General features: G+C 35.0%; 1 protein-coding gene across 1 annotated transcript in view; it reads right to left on the bottom strand.

Annotated features, from left to right (window-relative positions):
- Carf (calcium responsive transcription factor) overlaps positions 1–20,416 on the bottom strand; it is a 52,500-nt gene extending 32,084 nt beyond the window's left edge. The window contains exons 1-5 of the mRNA XM_077799261.1: positions 20,371–20,416; positions 16,641–16,804; positions 9,492–9,610; positions 4,364–4,484; positions 3,651–3,878 (exon numbers count right to left, since the gene is read on the bottom strand). Coding sequence (XP_077655387.1) covers positions 3,651–3,878; positions 4,364–4,441 — 306 coding nt within the window. The 5' untranslated portion in view covers positions 4,442–4,484; positions 9,492–9,610; positions 16,641–16,804; positions 20,371–20,416. The remainder of the gene's footprint in view (positions 1–3,650; positions 3,879–4,363; positions 4,485–9,491; positions 9,611–16,640; positions 16,805–20,370) is intronic.
- Positions 20,417–20,723: the final 307 nt, after the last annotated feature.

Here is a 20,723-nt window from a genome sequence, read left to right as displayed (position 1 = left end):
AAAATAATGCATAAAGCTCCAGTAAGTTTCCCAGAATATCACATTCTGATCTTCTGGACATGAAAAATTAAATGCCATTGTTTTCCCAGGTGCAGTGACACATGCCTGTAATCCCAGAAGCTCAGGAGGCTGAGGCAGGAGGATTAAGAGTTCAAAGCCAGCCTCAGCAAAAGCAAGGTGCTAAGCCACTCAGTGAGATCCTGTCTCTAAATAAAATATGAAATAGGGCTGGGATGTGGCTCAGTGGTTCAGTGCCCCTGAGTTCAATCCCCGGTAACCTTGCCAAAAAGAAAAAAATAAAAATAAAATAAAATGCCATTATTTCACATATAAATTATTTGTTGTATCTTAACCTCTGCTGGTGATTCAGTATGGTTTTAGAAGCTTATCCCTTCCAGTCCTGGCATAGGCCCAGAAATATATCAAGTCTAAATAGAAACAGAAAGGACTTCTTAGAGAAGTTCAGTGCTAAAGTTCTAAAGCACCTGCCTAACACGCACAAGGTCCTGGGTTCAATCTCTAGCACTAGGGACAAAACAAACAAACAAACAAACAAAAAGGTGTCCTCTACACTTAGCTACATCCCCATCAATTACTATCCACTCAAGAATCTACACTCAATTTAGCAGACTCAGCAAGGAGCAAAATGTCATAAACTCTCGGATACTCTAGGAACAGAAACAAGGATTAGTTCTAGATAACATGGCTGTTTCCCTGTGATATAATATATAACTGAAGTTATTATGCTTTTAAAAATAATTCTTGGGGCTGAGATTGTGCCTCAGCAGTACAGCGCTCGCCTAGTACGGGCGGGACCCAGGTTCGATTCTGAGCACCACATAAAAATAAAGGCATTGTGTTGTGTCCATCTACAAAAAAGATATTCTCTCTCTCTCTCTCTCTCTTAAAAAAATAATAATTCTTATTATGAAAGTAACAAATATACATTGGCGAAGATATGGAAAATTCAGGCAAACAGATGAAACATATTATTCTTCATAGTACTATTTATGTATATATTCTTTTAAAAAATATTTAATTTTTACTTGTAGGTGGACACAATATTGTCATTTCATTTTTATGTGTGCTGAGGTTCAAACCCAGTGCCTCATGTGTGCTAGGTGAGCACTCTACCACTAAGCTACAATCCCAGCCCCTATATATACTCTTTAAAAATATATATATTTATTTTTTAGTTATAGGTGGACACAATATCTATTTTATTTTTATATGGTGCTGAGGATCAAACCCAGTGCCTCATGCATGCTAGTTGAGCACTCTACTTCTGAGCCTAACCCCACCCCCTACCTATACTCTTATTAAACAGAGTTAACTATAAGTTATGAAGTCAAACAACAAGTGCTGGCAAGGCTGTGGGGAAAAGGGTACACTTGTACATTGCTGGTGGGTCTGCAAATTGGTGCGGCCAATTTGGAAAGCAGTATGGAGATTCCTGGGAAAGCTGGGAATGGAACCACCATTTGACCCAGCTATTGCCCTTCTCGGACTATTCCCTGAAGACCTTAAAAGAGCGTACTATAGGGATACTGCTACATCGATGTTCATATCAGCACAATTCACAATAGCTAGACTGTGGAACCAACCTAGATGCCCTTCAATAGATGGATAAAAAAAATGTGGCATTTATACACAATGGAGTATTATTCTGCACTAAAACATGACAAAATCATGGAATTTGCAGGGAAATGGATGGCACTAGAGCAGATTATGCTAAGTGAAGCTAGCCAATCCCTAAAAAACAAATGCCAAATGTCATCTCTGATATAAGGAGAGCAACTAAGAACAGAATAGAGAGGAAGAGCATGAGAAGAAGATCACCATTAAACAGGGTTGAGAAGGGGGAGGGAAAGAGAGAGAGAAGGGAAATTGCATGGTAAAGGAAGGAGACCCTCATTGTTATACAAAATTACATATAAGAGGAAGTGAGGGGAAGGGGGAAAAAAACAAGAGAGAGAAATGAATTACAGTAGATGGGGTAGAGAGAGTAGATGGGAGGAGAGGGGAGGGGAGGGGGAGATAGTAGAGGATAGGAAGGGCAGCAGAATACAACAGACACTAGTATGGCAGTATGTAAAAAAGTGGATGTGGAACCGATGTGAATCTGCAATATGTATACGGAGTGAAAACGGGAGTTCATAATCTGCTTGAATCAAATGTATGAAATATGATATGCCAAGAGCTTCGTAATGTTTTGAACAACTAATAAAAAAAAGAATTATAAAAAAAAGCGATTACAAAAGTGTTTTTTGATTTGTAGCTATAAAAAAATAAATAAAAAAGAATGCTTATTCTCTAAAAAAAAAAAAAAAGAATTTTAATTTCAGGGGCTGGGGCTGGGGCTCAGTGGTAGAGCACTTGCCTAGCATGCGTGAGGCACTGGGTTCGAACCTCAGCACCACATAAACAAAACTAAACAATCAAAATAAGACTATTAAGAAAAAATACTGGGTGAATGTTTATAAGTGTAGGTTTCTCACCCTTAAAAAAAGAATTGTTATTTCAATTTCTTAAATTATGTAACTTGGTCAAAAATACTTTTAGCTAATGGTTTAAATCAGCATTCTTTTTTTTTTTTTTTTAAAGAGAGAGGAGAGAGAGAGAGATTTTTCAATATTTATTTTCTAGTTCTCGGCAGACACAACATTCTTGTTGGTATGTGGTGCTGAGGATCGAACCCGGGCCGCACGCATGCCAGGTGAGCGCGCTACCGCTTGAGCCAAATCCCCAGCCCAGCATTCTTATCTTTTTCATTTGCAAGCATTATTATTCATGTGACACATACATATCTACCTACAAATATCAGGAAGGGTGGGTCTAATTTCCAGTATACCAGTTGTATCTCCATTGCTTTCTTTTTCTTTGAGATATCAGCATGTGGCATGTAATCAAAGAATGAGATGTTGATAAACCAATAACTTTGAGTACAATCTAGTGCATATATTGTGAAAAATGTCAGTTTTGTGGAAACATGGGCACTTAGCTCTAGTTACAGATTATGCTGAATTTCCAACTTATCTCAAAGCATCAGTATGCCCAGATGTAAGTGGCTGAGAAGGACTGATTGAATACTATTTGTCTATTTGTAGTCCTGAAAGAAAAGCTTTTAAAAGCCTTACATAAAAAATGAAAAGTCACAGTCAGGAGAGGTGGTGCACATCTTTAAGTAATCCCAGCAACTCAGGAGATTAAGAGAGGAAGATTACAAATTCAAGATTAAGATTAGCTTTAGCAATTTAGAGAAGCCCTAAGCAACTTAGAAAGACCCTGTCTAAAAAAAAAAAAAAAAAAAAAAAAAAGGGCTGGTGATGTGGCTCAAGCGGTAGCGTGCTCGCCTGGCATGCAAGCGGCTCTGGGTTCGATCCTCAGCACCACATACAAATAAAGATGTTGTGTCCGCCGAAAACTAAAAAATAAATTTAAAAAATTATATTAAAAAAAAAGGGGGGGGTTAGAGATATACTCAGTGGTAAGCCCTCTGGATTAAATCCCCAGTAACCCCCCCAAAAAAATCATTAGTACAATATTAACACAATAACACAATGTAAGTCAATAGTGTCAAGAAAACAAGGTCATCAATTAATACATTTTGCTAAATAGCATAAAAGTGGTTATTTATAAAATACACTCACCATTTGTCCATTAGAATCCCCCAGTGAATGAAGTTCATATGGAACAGATTGTCCATTTTGATCTACTAGATGGAACTCCTCTGCAGAAAGAGTCTGTGTCTGAGTTAGGGGCCCTGGTATATTCTGTGAAATGAGTGAATTATTTGCTTGAGGATCAGAAATGGGCAAAACTGTAGGAGAATCATTTTGTCCAAAAGAAGAATCCCTAGAGTCCATACAGGTTAGATGCTTTTGTAAAGAAAAAGAAAACAAAACAATTTAGTCTTTGTAAAATATACTGTTACTATTTTTTAAAAAGATGAAAGTGTATAATAAAAATGGTAACTTATTTTTTCAGTTAATTATTCATTTTTGTTTTGCAAGAGTTTTCAATTCACATAAGGTATTTCTCAAGTGAATGTTTAATTTTCATTTTATCTCAATTTTATTAAAATAAATTTTATTAAGATAAAATTGACCATGAGAATGTATCCTAAAATGATATATAATTTAACATACAGATTTTTCTTGCATACAAACTTTTATAAATATGTTAAGCATTACTTTAAGCTTTATATCATAAAATTAAATGTATGACAGAATATGTGGGTAACTAAACATTAAGATTCTTAAACCATTAAATATAATAACTTTTGTTAAGCATAAAAAGTTGCTTAATGAATGGAATCTTGTTTTATCTGAGAGAGGAAAAAAGTTCCCAGCTGAACCTCTACCTCAAATTCCTGAGCCTCTGTTTTTGACTCTTCACCATCATTACAGTTGACTCTTAATGAATCATTAGACTGTTCCATGCTGGCATCATATTCAATTCCATTTTCTCCTACTGTTTAGTAGCTGAAAGAGTTTAAATACATGATCAACTGAGCATTTAACATTTTTATGGAATATTTTATCTTAAACAAATCCCTCATTTTCCCTACTGTGGTACCTTATACCATTTAGGTGAAATCATTTCTATTATGATTATCTATTAATAATAAAGTTAATGTTTTTGTTAAATGACTTGGCAAAGAATTCTGTCTAGAATACATTCAAGAAAGAGTAAAGATTAGGATTTTGTAGTTCCTCATCCTATTCTTAATTATACTCCTATACTGGCTTATTAAAATTGCTTTTGTGTAAGAGGGTTCTTACACCCTTACGAATAATTTTAAGTTATTCACTTCAGAATGATTTAATGCAAATAAAGGATTTTAACTTTATAAATTGGGTATGTCATATTGTCACATTATATAATTTTAGAAAAGATGTCTGACCCAGGTGTGGTGGCACATGTCTGTAATCCCAGCTACTCAGGAGATTGTGTAGATGGGGATTATGTACACAAAAGCCTCCCCTTATTTATGGGGAATATATTCCAAATACCCCTGGGGATGCCTATAATCTCAGATAGTATCAAACTCTATATATGCTATTTTTTCCTATTCATACATATTTAGGATAATATTTAATTTATATACATTTAATTATAACATATAATTTATACAAGAATACATTAACATAACTAAAAATAAAATAGAACAATTTTAACAACATCCTCAGCTGCGTATGGTGGCCCCATCTATAATCTCAACTACTTGGGAGATTAAGGAAAAAAAGATCATGAGTTTGAGACTAGCCTAAGCAACAAATCAAGACTCTGCTTCAAACAAACAATATCCTGTAATACAAGTTATTTAAATCTTATGAACTGTTTATTCCTGGAATTTTCCATTTAATATTTTCAGACCATGGTTGACTGTAGGTAACTGAAGCCATGGAAAATGAACATGCAGGTAAGGAAGAATTACTGTATACATTTCTTACCATTACAAAATAATCACACAAGTTGGTTGGTACCAAAACCAACCAACGTTTAGCTTGGCAAAACGTGGAAAATGAAGAAATATGTATAGAAAATACTTTTGCATCATTAAGACCTAGTAATTTTCATTTGAGATGATTTTTGTAAGGTTATAAAATCAGTCCTATTTTGATATATAAGTATAAATATCTTTAAATTGCTTCTTCTTTAGAATTTTGTTTTATTTTTTTTGGTACCAGGGACTGAACCTAGGTCATCACACATACTAGGCAAATGTTCTACCAGTGAGTCACATCCTCAGTTCTCCCTTTAGGATTTTAAATAATCACTTGCATCTTAATCTAATTTATTATAAAAATTCCAAAACAACGTATAGTTACTTCTTGGGTTATAGAAGAGCATTTAAAAAATAGCTTTCCACTCTTTTAAAAATTTTTGTTCACTATATTACTTGAGAATAAAATTTTTTCAAAGAGGTTTTAAGAAACAAAATGAGACTTCTGTTTTTGGAAATATGACAGATTAGATGCTTGTAGAAGATTCTTTTGCTACAAACACCAAGGCTGAGGCAGGAGGATCACAAGTTCAAAGCCAGCATCAGCAATCTAGTAAGGTCCTAAGCAACTTAGTGACATCGTGTCTCAAAATAAAATATTAAAAGGGTTGGAGATGTAGCTCAATGGAAACCACCCCCGCATTCAATCCCTGGTACCAAAACCAACCAACCAACCAAATAAACAAACAAACAAAAAAAACTAAAAAGTTGACCTAAAATATTGTGTGGCTGTCCACTCTATTGTTTTTCAAAAAAAGAAAAGCAAAAGCTGTGAGAATCAACAAGAATAAAATACATAGGAATAAAATTAGCCAAGGAGATTATAAACACTTATACACTGAAACTAAAAAACATTCATGAACATAATTAAAGAAGAAAAAATTTTAGAGCTGGGGGAATAGCTCAGTGGTACAGCACTTACCTATTATCTGTGAGGTCCTGGGTTTAATGAAAAGAACTTAAAAAAAAAACAAACATGGTGCTGACATAAGGATAATACATATCAATAGAATAGGACTGAGAGTCCAGAAACAAATTATTATATTGACGAGTAAATGATTTTTGAGAGGACACCAAAGAATTCAATGGAAAAAGACACTTTCTTCAATAAATGGTGCTGTGGATAAGTGAATATCCACATGAAAAACAATGAAGCTGGCCAGGCACAGTGGCACATGCCAATAATCCTAGCAAATCCGGAGACTGAGGCAGGAGGAAGTTTGAGACCAGCCTGGGCAACTTAGTGAGACCCTGAATTGAGAAGGAAAACAAAAAAAGGGGTCTGGAGATGTAGCTCAGAGGAAGCAAACCCCTGGGTTCAATCCCCAGTACCATAAATAAATAAATAAATAAATAAATAAAAAGGGCAAAGATATTTCTTTAAGAAACATGGTAAAAATAAAAAAACCATGTTGAAATGACCAACAAGCACATGAAAAAAAAAGATTGGTGTCATTAGTCATAAGAAAATTCAAATCAAAACAGTAAGATACCACTTCATTTGCACTAGGACAGTTATATTATACACATACTTAACACATTTAAAAAAATCTATTTTTAGGTATATATTGTTAGAGTTAGACTTATTATAATATGTGTGTGACAATCTGGAAAATATGAATGTGAAAGGATATTTGACAATATTAAGTAATTTTTGCTGTGTTTTTAGGTATATGAATGATAATACAGTAAGGTTAATATTTATGGATAAAATTATATCATGTTATGATGTCCAGGATTTGTTTCAAAGAATATAAAGTTCAGATAAAGTAGTACAATATGAAAAAAGACCACCATACAGTAATAATTGTTAAAGCTGGTAAATGAGAGCCAGGCACAGTGGCATACACCTATAATCACAGCAATTTTGGAAGCTGAGAAAGAAGGATTCCAAGATCAAGGCTAGTCTGGGATACTTAGTAAGAGTCTGCCTAAAAATAAAAATTAAAAAGGGTTGGAAATATAGCTCAGTAGTAAAGCACCCCTGAGAGTTCAATCCCCAGTGCCATAAAAACAAACAAATAAAATTGATAAATGACTAACAGGCATTGGTTTGTTTCTACTTTTGTATATTTTAAAATTTCCCTTTGAAAACATTTTAAAAATGAATATAATTTAGGGCCAAATAGACAAATGCACTGTCAAAGTACAATAGTTCATTATAACTACCTTAAGTTAAGCAAACAAAAAACATGAAAATAAACAGAACAAGCTTGATTGATTGGACATACTTGAAACTCCATTCCTGACAATTAAAGAACGTGTTTCTCTGAACTCATAGAGAACTTCAAATACTATATTGGAAACATAATAAAAATATTACATAACAAAACTTGTTGGAAGGGTCTGGGGTTATGGCTCAATGATAGAGCACTTGGCTTAATATGTGTGAGGCACTGGGTTCAATTCTCAGCACCACATAAAAACAAATAAATAAAATAATTAAAAACTTGTTTGATACAACTAACATAAAATTTCAAGGTAAATTTGTAGCCTTAAATTTTATTTTAGGAAAAAAAATTCAATTGTATGAGATGAAAAGTTTCAAGAGATCTATATTATACATCACAATGGCTATAATTAGCAGAAATAAATTGTAATATTTGAAAGTTGCTGTAAACTAGATTCTTGGTGATTTTAGCCTGTTAAGTAGGGCTACAGATGTGGCTCAGTGGGTATGGCAATTGCCTAGCATGCACAAGGCCCTGGTTTCTATTGCAACAACCACACATACACACACACACACACACACACACACACACACAGAGAAAAGTATACAAGATAATGCATATGTTAACCAGCTCAAATTAACCATACCACAATTTATACATATATGAAAACATGATGTTGTACCATAAATAAATATACTTTTTGTCAACTAAAAAATAAAAATTTATTTAAACCACCTTCTTGGGGGAAAAAATGAACCAAGTGATCAACTTTTAAGGCGAGAAATACAAATGCAGACACATACAAAGAAAGTCCATATTAAAGAGATCTATTCAATGAAATAGACCATAAAGACACAATAAAGAAGCCAATGGGGCTGGGGTTGTGGCTCAGAGGTAGAGTGCCTGCCTAGCATGTGTGAGGCACTGGGTTCGATCTTCAGCACCACATAAAAATAAATAAAAAGATATTGTGTCCACCTATAACTAAAAAATAGATATTTTGTAAAAAAGAGAAGCCAATAATGCCACAGGTTGATTATCTGAGAAAAAGATTTAGCAAGAGAGAAAAAAGAAAGACAAAAAATGCCAGTAAAACAACAAAAAAAGGGACTAACTACAAAAGATAGGGATATTATGGATAAATTCCTAGAAAAAAATAACTTACCAAAACAGATTACAGAAGAATTGTAACAACTGAACAGTTCTATATACATTAAAGAAATTGAATGTGAAAAATGTTCCCACCCACACGCACACAAAAACCCAAGGCAAGACATTTTAAGAAAGTTTTAAAAAACGATGTTTTTTTTTTTAAAATTCCAATCTTATATATACTCTTTTATATTGTAAAGAGAGATTACTCCAAACTTATTTTAAAACCTACATGACAAAATTGACAAAGACAGTACAAGGAAGAAAATCTATAGAACAATTTTAATTGCTATATGCACTAGGTCCTTGCAATTCTGGAAGAACTCCTCCTCCCAGGAATAACCAATTTCTAGACTCTCCTATAAATTTGCCCTTTCTATGCAAACTAACTAATCCAGACCCAAAACACCCAGATCAACTTCCTTTATGGGGCACTTACCCTCTGGGACACTATTTCCTTGTCCTAATTACTTTAGGGCCAGGTATCAGACAAGAAGGGACAGCCAATACACCTAAGTCCATTGAAATGGTTAAAACTAGCCAATATTAAACCTACTTGGTCTGCTTGCCCTGTTTGCCCATTCTTTTTCTTGAAAACCACAATTCAGGGTTTTTTGGTTTTTTTTTTTGTAGTCTCCCACCTTCTAATTGCTACCAACCTTTGTGTTGTTTTGTGTGGCCCTATGTGGTATGGCATGTCCCTCTCCTCTTGGAAGCTGTGAGTAATAAACTATCTTTTCAAAGGCAATCGACTCCTGTTCTGTTGGCCTCACCATACCTGAATAGAAACAAAATCTGTTTTAAAACAATCATAAATATATAAATATAACAATCCAAATAAAATAATCAGTAAACAAAATCCAGCAATGTACAATAAAAATATTGTATTACATCCAATCTAAGATGCCATTGAATTTTTTTTAATATTTATTTTTTAGTTGTAGTTGAACATAATACCTTTATTTATTTATTTATGTGGTGCTGAGGAGCAAACTCAAGGCCCCGAACATGCTAGGTGAGCATTCTACCGCTGACAATCCCAGCCCCAGATGCCATTGAATTTAAGTGTACCCTTATTTTATGAACCACTAAGAAAGAAAAAAAGATGAGAAACAATGATACATATTTTCTTATCACTTGAAAGTTTTATTTCATAATTATTGACAGGGTCTTTTTAAATTTAAACATTTTTATCATAGAAAACTATTTTAACTAAATAGTGCATATAAATACATAAGGGGAAAATACATGGAAAATCTAAGTTATCCCTTTGCATTCAGAATCTAATTCTTGGAATCACTTCAATTCACTCACTGGTATTCAATTTTTTTCTTAAGGAACTTAATCTTATCTTTTTTTTAATATTTATTTTCTAGTTGTAGTTGGACACAATGCCTTTATTTCACTTATTTATTTTTATGTGGTGTTGAGGATCAAACCCAGGGTCTCTTACATGCGAGGCAAGTACTCTACCGCTGAGCCACAAACCCAGCCCCTTAATCTTATCTTTAAAAAACTTGCAAGAAAGAAAACTTAAAAACTGAGCTTTTAAGACGGCTTTGCAATTATGTAGAACAAATATTTTTAAATCCAGTTTTGGAAGTATTGATGAAACATGGCTGATAACTGCCTTCTTTTCCCCTCCAAAACCCTTCCTTGTAGCTGTTAGGTTTCAAAAGTTGAAATAGCATTCCACCACTGTCACTAAGTGGCTAGGACTCATCCTTTTAAGTTTTGATACTGGTGCTATTGTATGGGTAAAGACATAGCAGAACCTGCTCTTTGGCCAACAGAGACTAAGACACCACTAGTTATAAATTATATTAATTTCAAAGATGTAAAAATGTGGAAAATGTGCATTCCAGAAGCTGACATCAGCACATTTCAGGCCCAAGGGTAAAAATTCCAAGCTGGGGTTGTGACTCAGTGATAGAGCACTTACCTAGCAGCACCACATAAAAATAAATAAAATAAAGGTATATTGTCCAACTATAACTAAAAAAAAAATTTTTTTAAAGTAAAAATTCCTTTCAGAAAAAACTATAAGGGCACTTGATTTCTGGGGATGGGAGAACGGGAAGTTTTTTCATGATGCTTAGACATCCAGGCACTCAGAAGTTGCTGATGCAATTGTTCCAGTTTGACATGGCTACTGCTCAAAATGGCAGCAGACCTTGGTGTCAACAACATGAAGCTGGTTTTACAAGAATGAAGGATGCTGGAGTTAGGGACCTTGAAGTGTTTTCTAAGATTTCAAAGGAAGGTCTGCACTGTGAAACACAGTGCAGCAGGTTGGAGTCCTTGTGGATTGCCGTTGAGTATGTGATATGTGAAAAAGTGAAAAGAAAGCCAAAGCTGCAGTGGAGACCCTCAAGATGAAGAAATGCCTGTATCATAGGATATCTGCCAAGAAATGTTGCAGGAATCGAGCAGAAATAAGCCACAAGAGAGATCATGAAGGTTGCAACCAGCAAGGCCATAGGAGTGAGGCAACATAAGCCCTTTGGAGAGAACATTACGATGCCATGTGACCTAGACTCTGGATGTAGAGCCATAGGACTTTTTTACTCAACTGGATTTTGGTCTTACTTTGGTCCCATTTTTCTATGCCCCTATTTCTCCCTTGTGGAATGGAAATGTTTACTTTGTTGTGCTATTATGTATGGATATTGATTTTTACAGGGGCTCATGCTGAGAGTTTGCCTTGAGTCTCAGAGGAGACTCGGACTTTCAGGCAATGCTGGAACTTATGTTAAGACTATAAGAACTCTTGGAAATGAACTAAATGCATTTTGCATTGTGAGGTGGGCATAAGCTTTGGGAGTGAGGGAAGAATGTTATGGTTTAGATATGAGGTGCAGCTGGGTTAAGTGGCACATGCCTGTCATCCCAGTGACTCGGGAAGCTAAGGCAGGAGGATCACAAGTTAAAGCTAGCCTTGGCAACTTAGCAAGGCCCTAGCAACTTAGTGAGACCTGTCTCTAAATAAACTATTTAAAAAAGGCTGGGGATGAGGCTCAGTGGGTAAGTGCCTCTGGGTTCAATCCCTGGTACCAAAAAAATAAAAAATAAAAAAAGATATGAGCTGTTATCCAATAACTCATATGTTATACAATATAAGAATTTTCAGAGGTGAAATGATAGGATTATAAAAGACTTAATCTAGGGGCTGGGGTTGTGGCTCAGCAGTAGAGCACTTGCCTAGCACACGTGAGGCCCTGGGTTTGATCCTTAGCACCACATAAAAAATAAATAAAACAAAGGCATGTGTCCAAAAATAACTAAAAAAAAAAAATTTAAAAAAGCACTTTAATCTAGTCAGTGGATTAATCCACTGATATGGATTAACTGGGTGGTAACTATAGTCAGGTAGGGTGTGACTTCATGCTCCTGGGGTTTATATTCTGTTCCTGGTGAGCAGAGCTCTCTCTGCTTCTGATGGCCATGTCCTGAGCTGCCTTCCTCTGCCATGATATTCTGTATCATTCAGGCTCAGAGATATTGAGTTGGCTGTCTATGGACTGAGACCTCTAAGCTTGTGAGTACTAAATAATCTTTTTCTCCTCTAATCATTCTTGTCAGGTCTTTTGGCCACAGTGGCAAAAAAGCTGACTAAAAGAAATGTACAGTCCAAAACTACAAAATTCCTAGAGGAAATATAAGAGAAAACCCAGATGATATTGGGCGTGGCAATGACTTTCAAATATAGCATGAAAGGCACAATTTATAAAAGAAATAATTGATACGCTGTATGAAAGAAATAACTGATAAGCTGGACTTCATTAAAATTAAAAATTTCTGACTTCAGTGGGGAAAAAGTCAAAAGAATTAGAAGATGAGCCATAGACTATGAAAGAAGCCAATTTGAAAGGCTACATATCATTATGGTTCCAAATATATGACATTCTAGAAAAGGGAAATCTATACACACTGTAACAGATCAGTGGTTGACAGAGGTTGTTAGATATATAAATGGGGCAGGAGAACGGATGAATAGGTGAAGCACAGGGGACTTCTATGGTGATGAAATAATTCTTTATGATACTATACATGATATCATGTATTTATCAAAATACACAAAACTGTCCAGCCCAGAGTAAACTTTAATGTAAACTATAGACTTTCATTCATAATAATGTATCAATAGAATTAGTTTGACAATTAAGAAATGTGTCATACTAATGCAAGATGTTAATAATCGAGAAGCTGTGTGTTGTGGTGGGGTAGGGGATGAGGTCTTATTATTTGCTCAATTTTTCTATAAGCCTAAACAATGTTAAAAAAAAATAAAGGCTTTTAATTAAAAACAAAAACAGGAATTAGATTGGGAAATAAAGCCAATAGCAAATCACAGTTTATAAACTCTAAAGTTATCTTGAAATTTTTTATTAAGTTGTCAAACTCTGAACAATTTTGGAGTTCAAGTATACACAAAACTACTTTTTTTTTTTTTTTTTTTTGCTAAAACTTGAAATAAAAACAGAAAAAGCCAGACATGGAGGCACAAGTCTATAGTTCCAGGAGGATCACAAGTTAGAGGCCAACTTTATCAAGTTAGCTAACCTGGAAGCTGATAGAGCCCACAAGTTTGAGGACAGCCTGAGAAAAATAGAGAGACTCCATCTTAAAAATAAATAAACCAACCAACCAGAAGTGTTTAGTGAAAGGGTCAGTTAGTAAAACTACACAAATCTGTTGGAGTATTCTGTAGTCATTTGATCTAGCTCTGAATTTCAGCTTTATACTTAGTTGTCAAGTTGGGCAATCATTCTAAGCTTTAGTTTTCTCATAGGGTTGTTGTGAACATTAAATAAAATAATGTATGGAAGGGCCTTGGTATAAATCCCAACACATTATCAGTATTCAATAAATGTTCATTTTTTTTATTACATATGTAAATTCACATATCTAAACTAAATAAATCCATTGGTTTTTGAAGGTAAAAATTCTAATCATTTCACTGATGTAATGAAAACTTAATGGCACTTGCCTGTAATCCCAGTGGCTCAGGAGGCTATAAAACAGGAGGATCACAAATTAGAGGCCAGCTTTATCAAGTTAGCAAGGCCTTGTAAGCAACTTAGTAAGACCCTGTCTGAAAATTAAAAAATAAAAAGGGCCAGGGATGTAGCTCACTAGTAAAGTGCCCCAAGGTTAAAACCCCAGTACAAAAAACTGAAACAAACAAACAAAAAAATAGTCTTAGTATGAAGCTTCTAAATGAACTTCTAAACATACTTCTACATCATCTTTGAAAAACTGCAAAAACTTTACACTATTAGATGACTAATAAGGTCTATTGAATTATTACTGCCTAATTTAAAAAATTCACACATCTCATTAAATGTAGTAGAGAATGAATATAAAATCGACCTGGATTTAATGGGGGAAAAAAATCCAAATTATTAACTTCTTTGAACTTCAATTTCAGTTTAAAATCAGAATTTAGTATGGGTGATCTTCAAAATTCCAGCCAGTTTTAAGGTTTTTGTGTCTAATAGTTGATTATCCTGATATTTTATTTAAATTTTATTTATTTATTTATTTTAAAAATATTTATTTTTTTAGTTTTAGGTGGACACAATATCTTTATTGTACATTTATGTGGTTCTGAGGATCGCACCCAGTGCCTTGTGCATGCTAGGTGAGCACTCTACCACTGAGCCACGACCCCAACCCTAAATATTATTTATTGATTGACTTTTAATGTGCACTGAGCAGAAAAATAAGAGAGTTCTATTTTAAGAGAAAACTTTTACAAAGTTAGATTCAAATGAAAATGGAGTTCTACTGAAGAACTTATTAAAACTGAAATATTTGTCAAGAATACAATTCAACTTTCTAAAGTAAATTGTCTAGCATACAATTTGGATACAATTAAACTTTTCTAAAATAAATCAAGTATATTGACATACTGTCTAAACATGATGACATTAAGATTAAAAATTTCTCAATATCCTAGGGAGCTCTTTATTTTGATTTTTAAACATAAACAGTAGTGTGGTAGGTCAACAGCAATTATGAATTTAATTACCATAGCTATAAAATAGTTTAATGTTACCTGAATATCTCTATGCTTAATAATTATTAGGTAGAATTATTACTATTCTACTATCCTATGATGGAAGACCTATTATTATCATCCTTTTATTGAGGCTCACTGTTCAAATTTTAGAAGATTATCCATAATATGGCACTATGCAAAAAGTGTTTTACCTATATCATTTTATTTAAACCTTTAAAATATCCTTGATTCAGTTACTTGCTCCAATTTGCATATTATATACAGGCAAGTTAAGTAAATTTCCCAAGATTATATTTAAGAAATAACAAAGAACTCAAACTATATGTGTTGACTCCAAAGCCCATCTTTTGAAGTCATAGACAAAGCACCCACCTTCGCCTATTAGTCAAAACTCCATAGCTTTAAATCATTTTTTTTGATAGGTTAATAAAATAAACTCTGCTCATTTTTGTTTTCAACTTTTCCTGGTAAAAATTTATTAGAGGCAGTTCCTAACACAAAAAAAACTCTCCTGTCAGTAAACTAAGAATCTCTGTCTGATCTCATCCAAAAGCTAGAGGTCTAACAGTAGCCATTGAGAAAACATTCTGTAGAACAGATTCAGAAGTGGACTTGGGAAGGAATTGTAAAAACTGGGAACAGTTTAGGGAAAAGAACTGCAAAAGCTTACTCTGTTTCTTTCCAGGTGCCCCATCACACAGCTTATCTCCTTTTTGTCTTTTCACTGACATTTCATTAATAAAACTTGTATGGGCATTAAAACACATTTTCTATTAAAAATACTTTAGATAGAGCATTAGCCATTAATAAATTTGCATAAATTTTTTTTAATATTTATGTTTTTTTTAGGTGTAGATGGACACAACACAATGCTTTTTTTTTTTTTTTTTTAAAGTGGTACTGAGGATCGAGCCCGGGTCTACCGATGAGCCACAATCCCAGCCTCGAATTTGCATAAATTTATAGAAGAAAAACTTTTTTTCCTTTTAAGATGAGTTGGAAACAGCTATTCTGAGGGAGTGAAGAGTTTAATTTGGAGGTAAGGAAGCAATTATAACTATAGACTGAAAGAACTTTGAGGGATTTGACAGTCCTGAACTAAATGTGAAGACTGAAGGAAGTATGAATACCCTAGGTAAGTACACTAGTAAAGGGGTAGTGATACTGACAAAGGAAGATTGTCAAACAAACCACTTTTTGAAAATTTTGCCCAGACTTGGATTTTGCCAATGAAAAAAAAAACTTGATTTTCTTATGGGAATGCAAAATGCAATTATAATTTAAACAAACTTTCTGTGGTTATAGAAGGAAAATTCTATTTAAAGCAATTCCCATATAGAAAAATGGGTTTAAATATGAATACCAAATCCACTGTTGAAATAGAGATTAAAAGCAGTTCTAACTTTATGAACATCCTTTCAGAAAAATAATTTGTAGTGAAAAGTATTATTCCTTCTCATTTCTTCCAACAATTTCTACTACTCTCTTCAGTCCTGACAACTGCAGAATGATTTAAAATACCTAATTTCCCCATCTATCCTTGATGTCAGTACATGCATAATTTATTATCACTAATTCCCAAATTAACTCAATGTAAAGTTTTTGAGAAGTGAAATACTAATAACATTAACTAGGTATAAAATTTTTTTTTCCCAAACTGGTAACCATAAATAGAACAATTGCCTATAACAAAGTATAATTTGACTTTTTCATTAATATGTAAGAGATAATAGTTAACTTATAAAGCTGTTGCTTTCACTTAAATTAAAAATAAAATGATTACCTTCAGGCAGTGGCTCAAGTTTAAATTCCAGTCCTCAAGCATTCTGCCACCCCCAGAATGTTCTTTCATGTTCACCAAAGTTCTTCCTTTTGGGGGACACTAAATAACAGTTGTAGCTTCATTTATATGAAAGTTATAATTGTGTCTTCACAGCAGCATTTTCTCTGTAATGAGAAATTATTCAATGTCTATTTCATTTTTCTGTACATAAATAAAACTACTAGATTTCATTACGCAGGTTTTATTGAAAAAGTAGCTATTACCAGCCACACTTGGTAGAACCACTTGGTAGTTCTCATTTGAAGAGAACTAAAGAGCAGGCTGCCTTTACAGATAATTACATGTGTCTTAGAGTAGGTGATTTAACCCCTCTGTGCCTGTTTTCTTATCTAAAATTAAGAATCCAGACTATGGTTTTATTTCAACTCTCACACTCTACAGAAACAAATGAAACAGACCTCTACAGCAACTCACATATTTTACATCTATTTCCTCAAGGAAAACATTTACTAACAGACTATCTTTCCAAGCCACAAGAAACTTTAAAACCTCTTCTCTCTTACTCCCAACCCTAGTACTGATAAACTTCTTTCTTTTTGCTTCCTTCCTTTTGGTGGTGTTGGGGATTTAACCCAGAGTCTCATACATACTGGTAGGCAAGTGATTTACCACTAAGCCACATTCCAGCGCTATAAATTTACTTCTTAAGTAAGAAGCACTGGGATTGGATGAAAAAAAAGAAAGAAAAAATTATTAAATTTGGAGTTAAGCCAGTTAATGATCAGACTTCAGAAAACAGTATTCATTTTTTTCTGGCAAACTGCTATCTAGAATACTATCATATCACATTACAAAAGTAGATTTTATGTTATATCAAAAAACTAGAGCCTGGGGTGGTAGTGCATCTAACCCAGTGAATCAGTAGGCTGAGGCAGGAGGACTGCAAGTTCAAAGCCAGATTCAGCAATTTGGCGAGATCCTAAGCTGGAGATTTAGGTCAGTGGAAATCCTCAGTACCAAAAACAAAACAAAACAAAAAAAATTGGTGCTTCAGTTTTTTATTTATGGAGAGAAAGGCATTTTTATTGTTTACATAGTGAATGCATAGTAGATGAAAAGAACTTAGGATACTAACATTTTTTTTCATTTTGTTGAACAGCAATTCTATTTGTTCTAAACTGTAATTTTTCAGGTGTAATTTCCAGAAAAACTGTCTTATCACTTAATTATTATTGAATTTCCCCCATAGATTTCTGTGTATTAAAATTTATTGGTTATGCTGGGCACAGTGGTGCGCACCTGTGATCCCAGCAAGGCAGGAGGATCATAAGTTCAAGGTCAACCTCAGCAACTTAGCAAGACCCTAAGCAACTTAGTGAGTACTTGTTTCAAAATTGAAAAAAAATGAGCTGAGGTTGTAGCTTAGTGGAAGTGCGCTTGCCTAGCATGTGTAAGGCACTGGTTTTGATTCTCAGCACCATGTATGAATAAATAAAATAAAGGTCCATCAACAAACAAAAAATAATTTTTTTAATATTTATTTTTTAGTATTTGGCGGACACAACATCTTTGTTTGTATGTGGTGCTGAGGATCGAACCTGGGCCGCAAGCATGCCAGGCTCAAGTACACTACTGCTTGAGCCACATCCCCAGCCCCAAAAAATAATTTAAAAAAAAATTAAAAAAATAAAAAGGGTGGTGAATGTGGTTCAATGGTAAAGTACCTTTGGGTTCAATCTCTAGTACCAAAACTAAATAAATAAATAAAATAAAATTCATCTGTTAAAAACAATGATCTGAGAACAGGATGACTGAAGGATGAAGCCACTTGAAATCTTAGGATTTCTTTTAATTCTATAACCAACCAAGTAGGGGACTCTCCACACACACAAACAGGACAGAAAAGAAAAACATGTATTTTCCAAGATGTGGTTCTCCAGATAGCAATGTGTCTGAGGACTACAAAAAATTAATTCCATAGGAAATTGTTTTGAACCCAAAGCTTGCCATTAATGTACTAAATGATATTAAGAAAAACATTCAAAGCAAAAGTATTAGCTATGTTAGGTACTGTTTGGAGGTGACATCAAACATGACACATAAATCACTGCTGAAAGAAAACCCAAAACATCATATGGGGTATTCAGTTATTTTTGCAACACTTATTAGCTAAGTTTTCCTTAAAGTCTCAATAGAAATAAGTTCTTTACTGAATTTTCAAGACTTCCAATTTGCAATCGAAGTCTTATTTCCTTAAGAATATTCTATATTGATATTCTTTATCTTCCCCATATTAATGTTTTCAAACAAAGTGCAAATTATTTGGCTCAGTTATTATTCTTAATTTGCTAAATTTCATATTAATGACAGTTTAAAATTTCCAAGATATTTTAACTAATGATGTTACTAACAAATACCACAAGATTTCAGTTAAGAAAGTGTTTCAAGCTTCAGATACCTCAACTTATTTTAACGTGTAAATCCACATCATTACAAGCTCAATCATAACAAAGTGTTTTTCTGGGACTTCTGTAAAGGTTTTCTCATTTTATTCCTCCATCCAAGTGGCTATCTCTCTCATTTGCTCACATAGGTAAAGCTCCTAGTTAAACTTGAATACATAATATGATAATAATATTTACTGAGAATTTATATGGCATCTTAATTCATTCAGTTGACTAAAACGTGGCAGAGAGAGGTACCAGTCAGGATGGAACCCAGGCATTCTGGTTCCAGGGTACATTTTATAAAAGTGAGTAAACTGAAAATAGTCGTGGTTTTATTGCCATTGCTCTCCAATAAAAGATTATATTTCACTCCCAATTGTTTAAATTACTTCTAATTTCCTACAGCTGATTTAAACATTAGGGGTCTACTTAATCTAATACATCTTTAAGTAACATAGGGGAAAGCTTTAGTTTTCTTCACCCGCACACATACCGTTCCGCCCACAAATTTTGCAATCCAGTTCTGCCTGATCCTAAACTGTTCTCTCTTGAAGACCCCCTCTTGGAGCTTTGCTGGCGAATGCCTTAAAATGTGACTTTGGGATCTGGAGAGTATCATCTCCATCCAGCCTATCTCAGAGAAACAACTATATTGAGCTAGAGTAATTACTGGGATCATTGCGACCAAGACAAGGCTTTGGGTAACTTCAAAACAAAAAGTAAAAAAAAGCCAGGGGTAGAAGGTGTGGGCAGAAGCTTTTCTTCTTCTAAACACAAGGTATAAAAAGGCTGAGAAAGTGGGGAGGGGAGACGCTTAAAAGCCGGGCGCGCGAGAGCGTGGGAGACCACGCACAGGGCGCTCCCGCCAAAGGGGCGCGGGTCCTTGGCGGTGATGGCTCGTTTTGGGGTTCTGCAACCCTCAAGACACCTAACCTCCTCCTTCTCCAGTCTGCCTCCCTGGGGCCCGCGAGCCCCCTCCCGGGCCCGTGGTAGTGGGCCTAGCTAGGAGGGCCCGGAAAAAGCCCCGAGAAAGAGAAAGAAGGGCGCCGTCAGTGCCCGGCTGCGGCAGGGGCGGGGGCCGGCAGTTGCTACCAGCCCGGGCGGGTCAGGAGGTGACGCGAGGAGGTAGAAAGGGGGGTTGGGAGGTAGCATCCAGTCCGTCAGCGCAGATGACTCTGCCAAACCTCTAGTTCCCCAGCCCTGCCGCCGCCGAAAGCCCCACAAGGCGAGGAGGGAAGTCCGCCGGAGCAGAGGGGAGAAAATTCAAAACGAGTCTACTCAACCTCGTCTTGGCTCCGAGGCCCCGCCATGGAGACCAGCACAATGCGCAGGCGCACCTCTCTGGGAAGTGCAGTGCGGTCCCACGCGGTGAGACCACTATCGGCCACCGTCGGGGGTTTCTTTTCAGAACGTTATTTTTCTCGTATTTCCGCCTTGGCGAACCCGAGGCTAGTGGTGAGAACTCGGGAAAAGTCATGGGTGGATCAGGTTGTGGTTGAGAACATACCTAAGAAAAGGAACTTGGGAAGATCTTAGTCAACTAGAGGAAGTTTAATAAATATATGGCTGGAGTCAGGAGGATTTAATGCAAATAAGAGATCTTGATACACCGTGACAAGACTACAGTTCCCAGTGG

Source organism: Urocitellus parryii, chromosome 1 (assembly GCF_045843805.1).
Source record: "Urocitellus parryii isolate mUroPar1 chromosome 1, mUroPar1.hap1, whole genome shotgun sequence".
In the NCBI taxonomy this organism is placed as follows: domain Eukaryota; kingdom Metazoa; phylum Chordata; class Mammalia; order Rodentia; family Sciuridae; genus Urocitellus; species Urocitellus parryii.
Note: the sequence above shows the minus strand (reverse complement) of the source record. Positions and strands in the feature narration are given on the sequence as shown.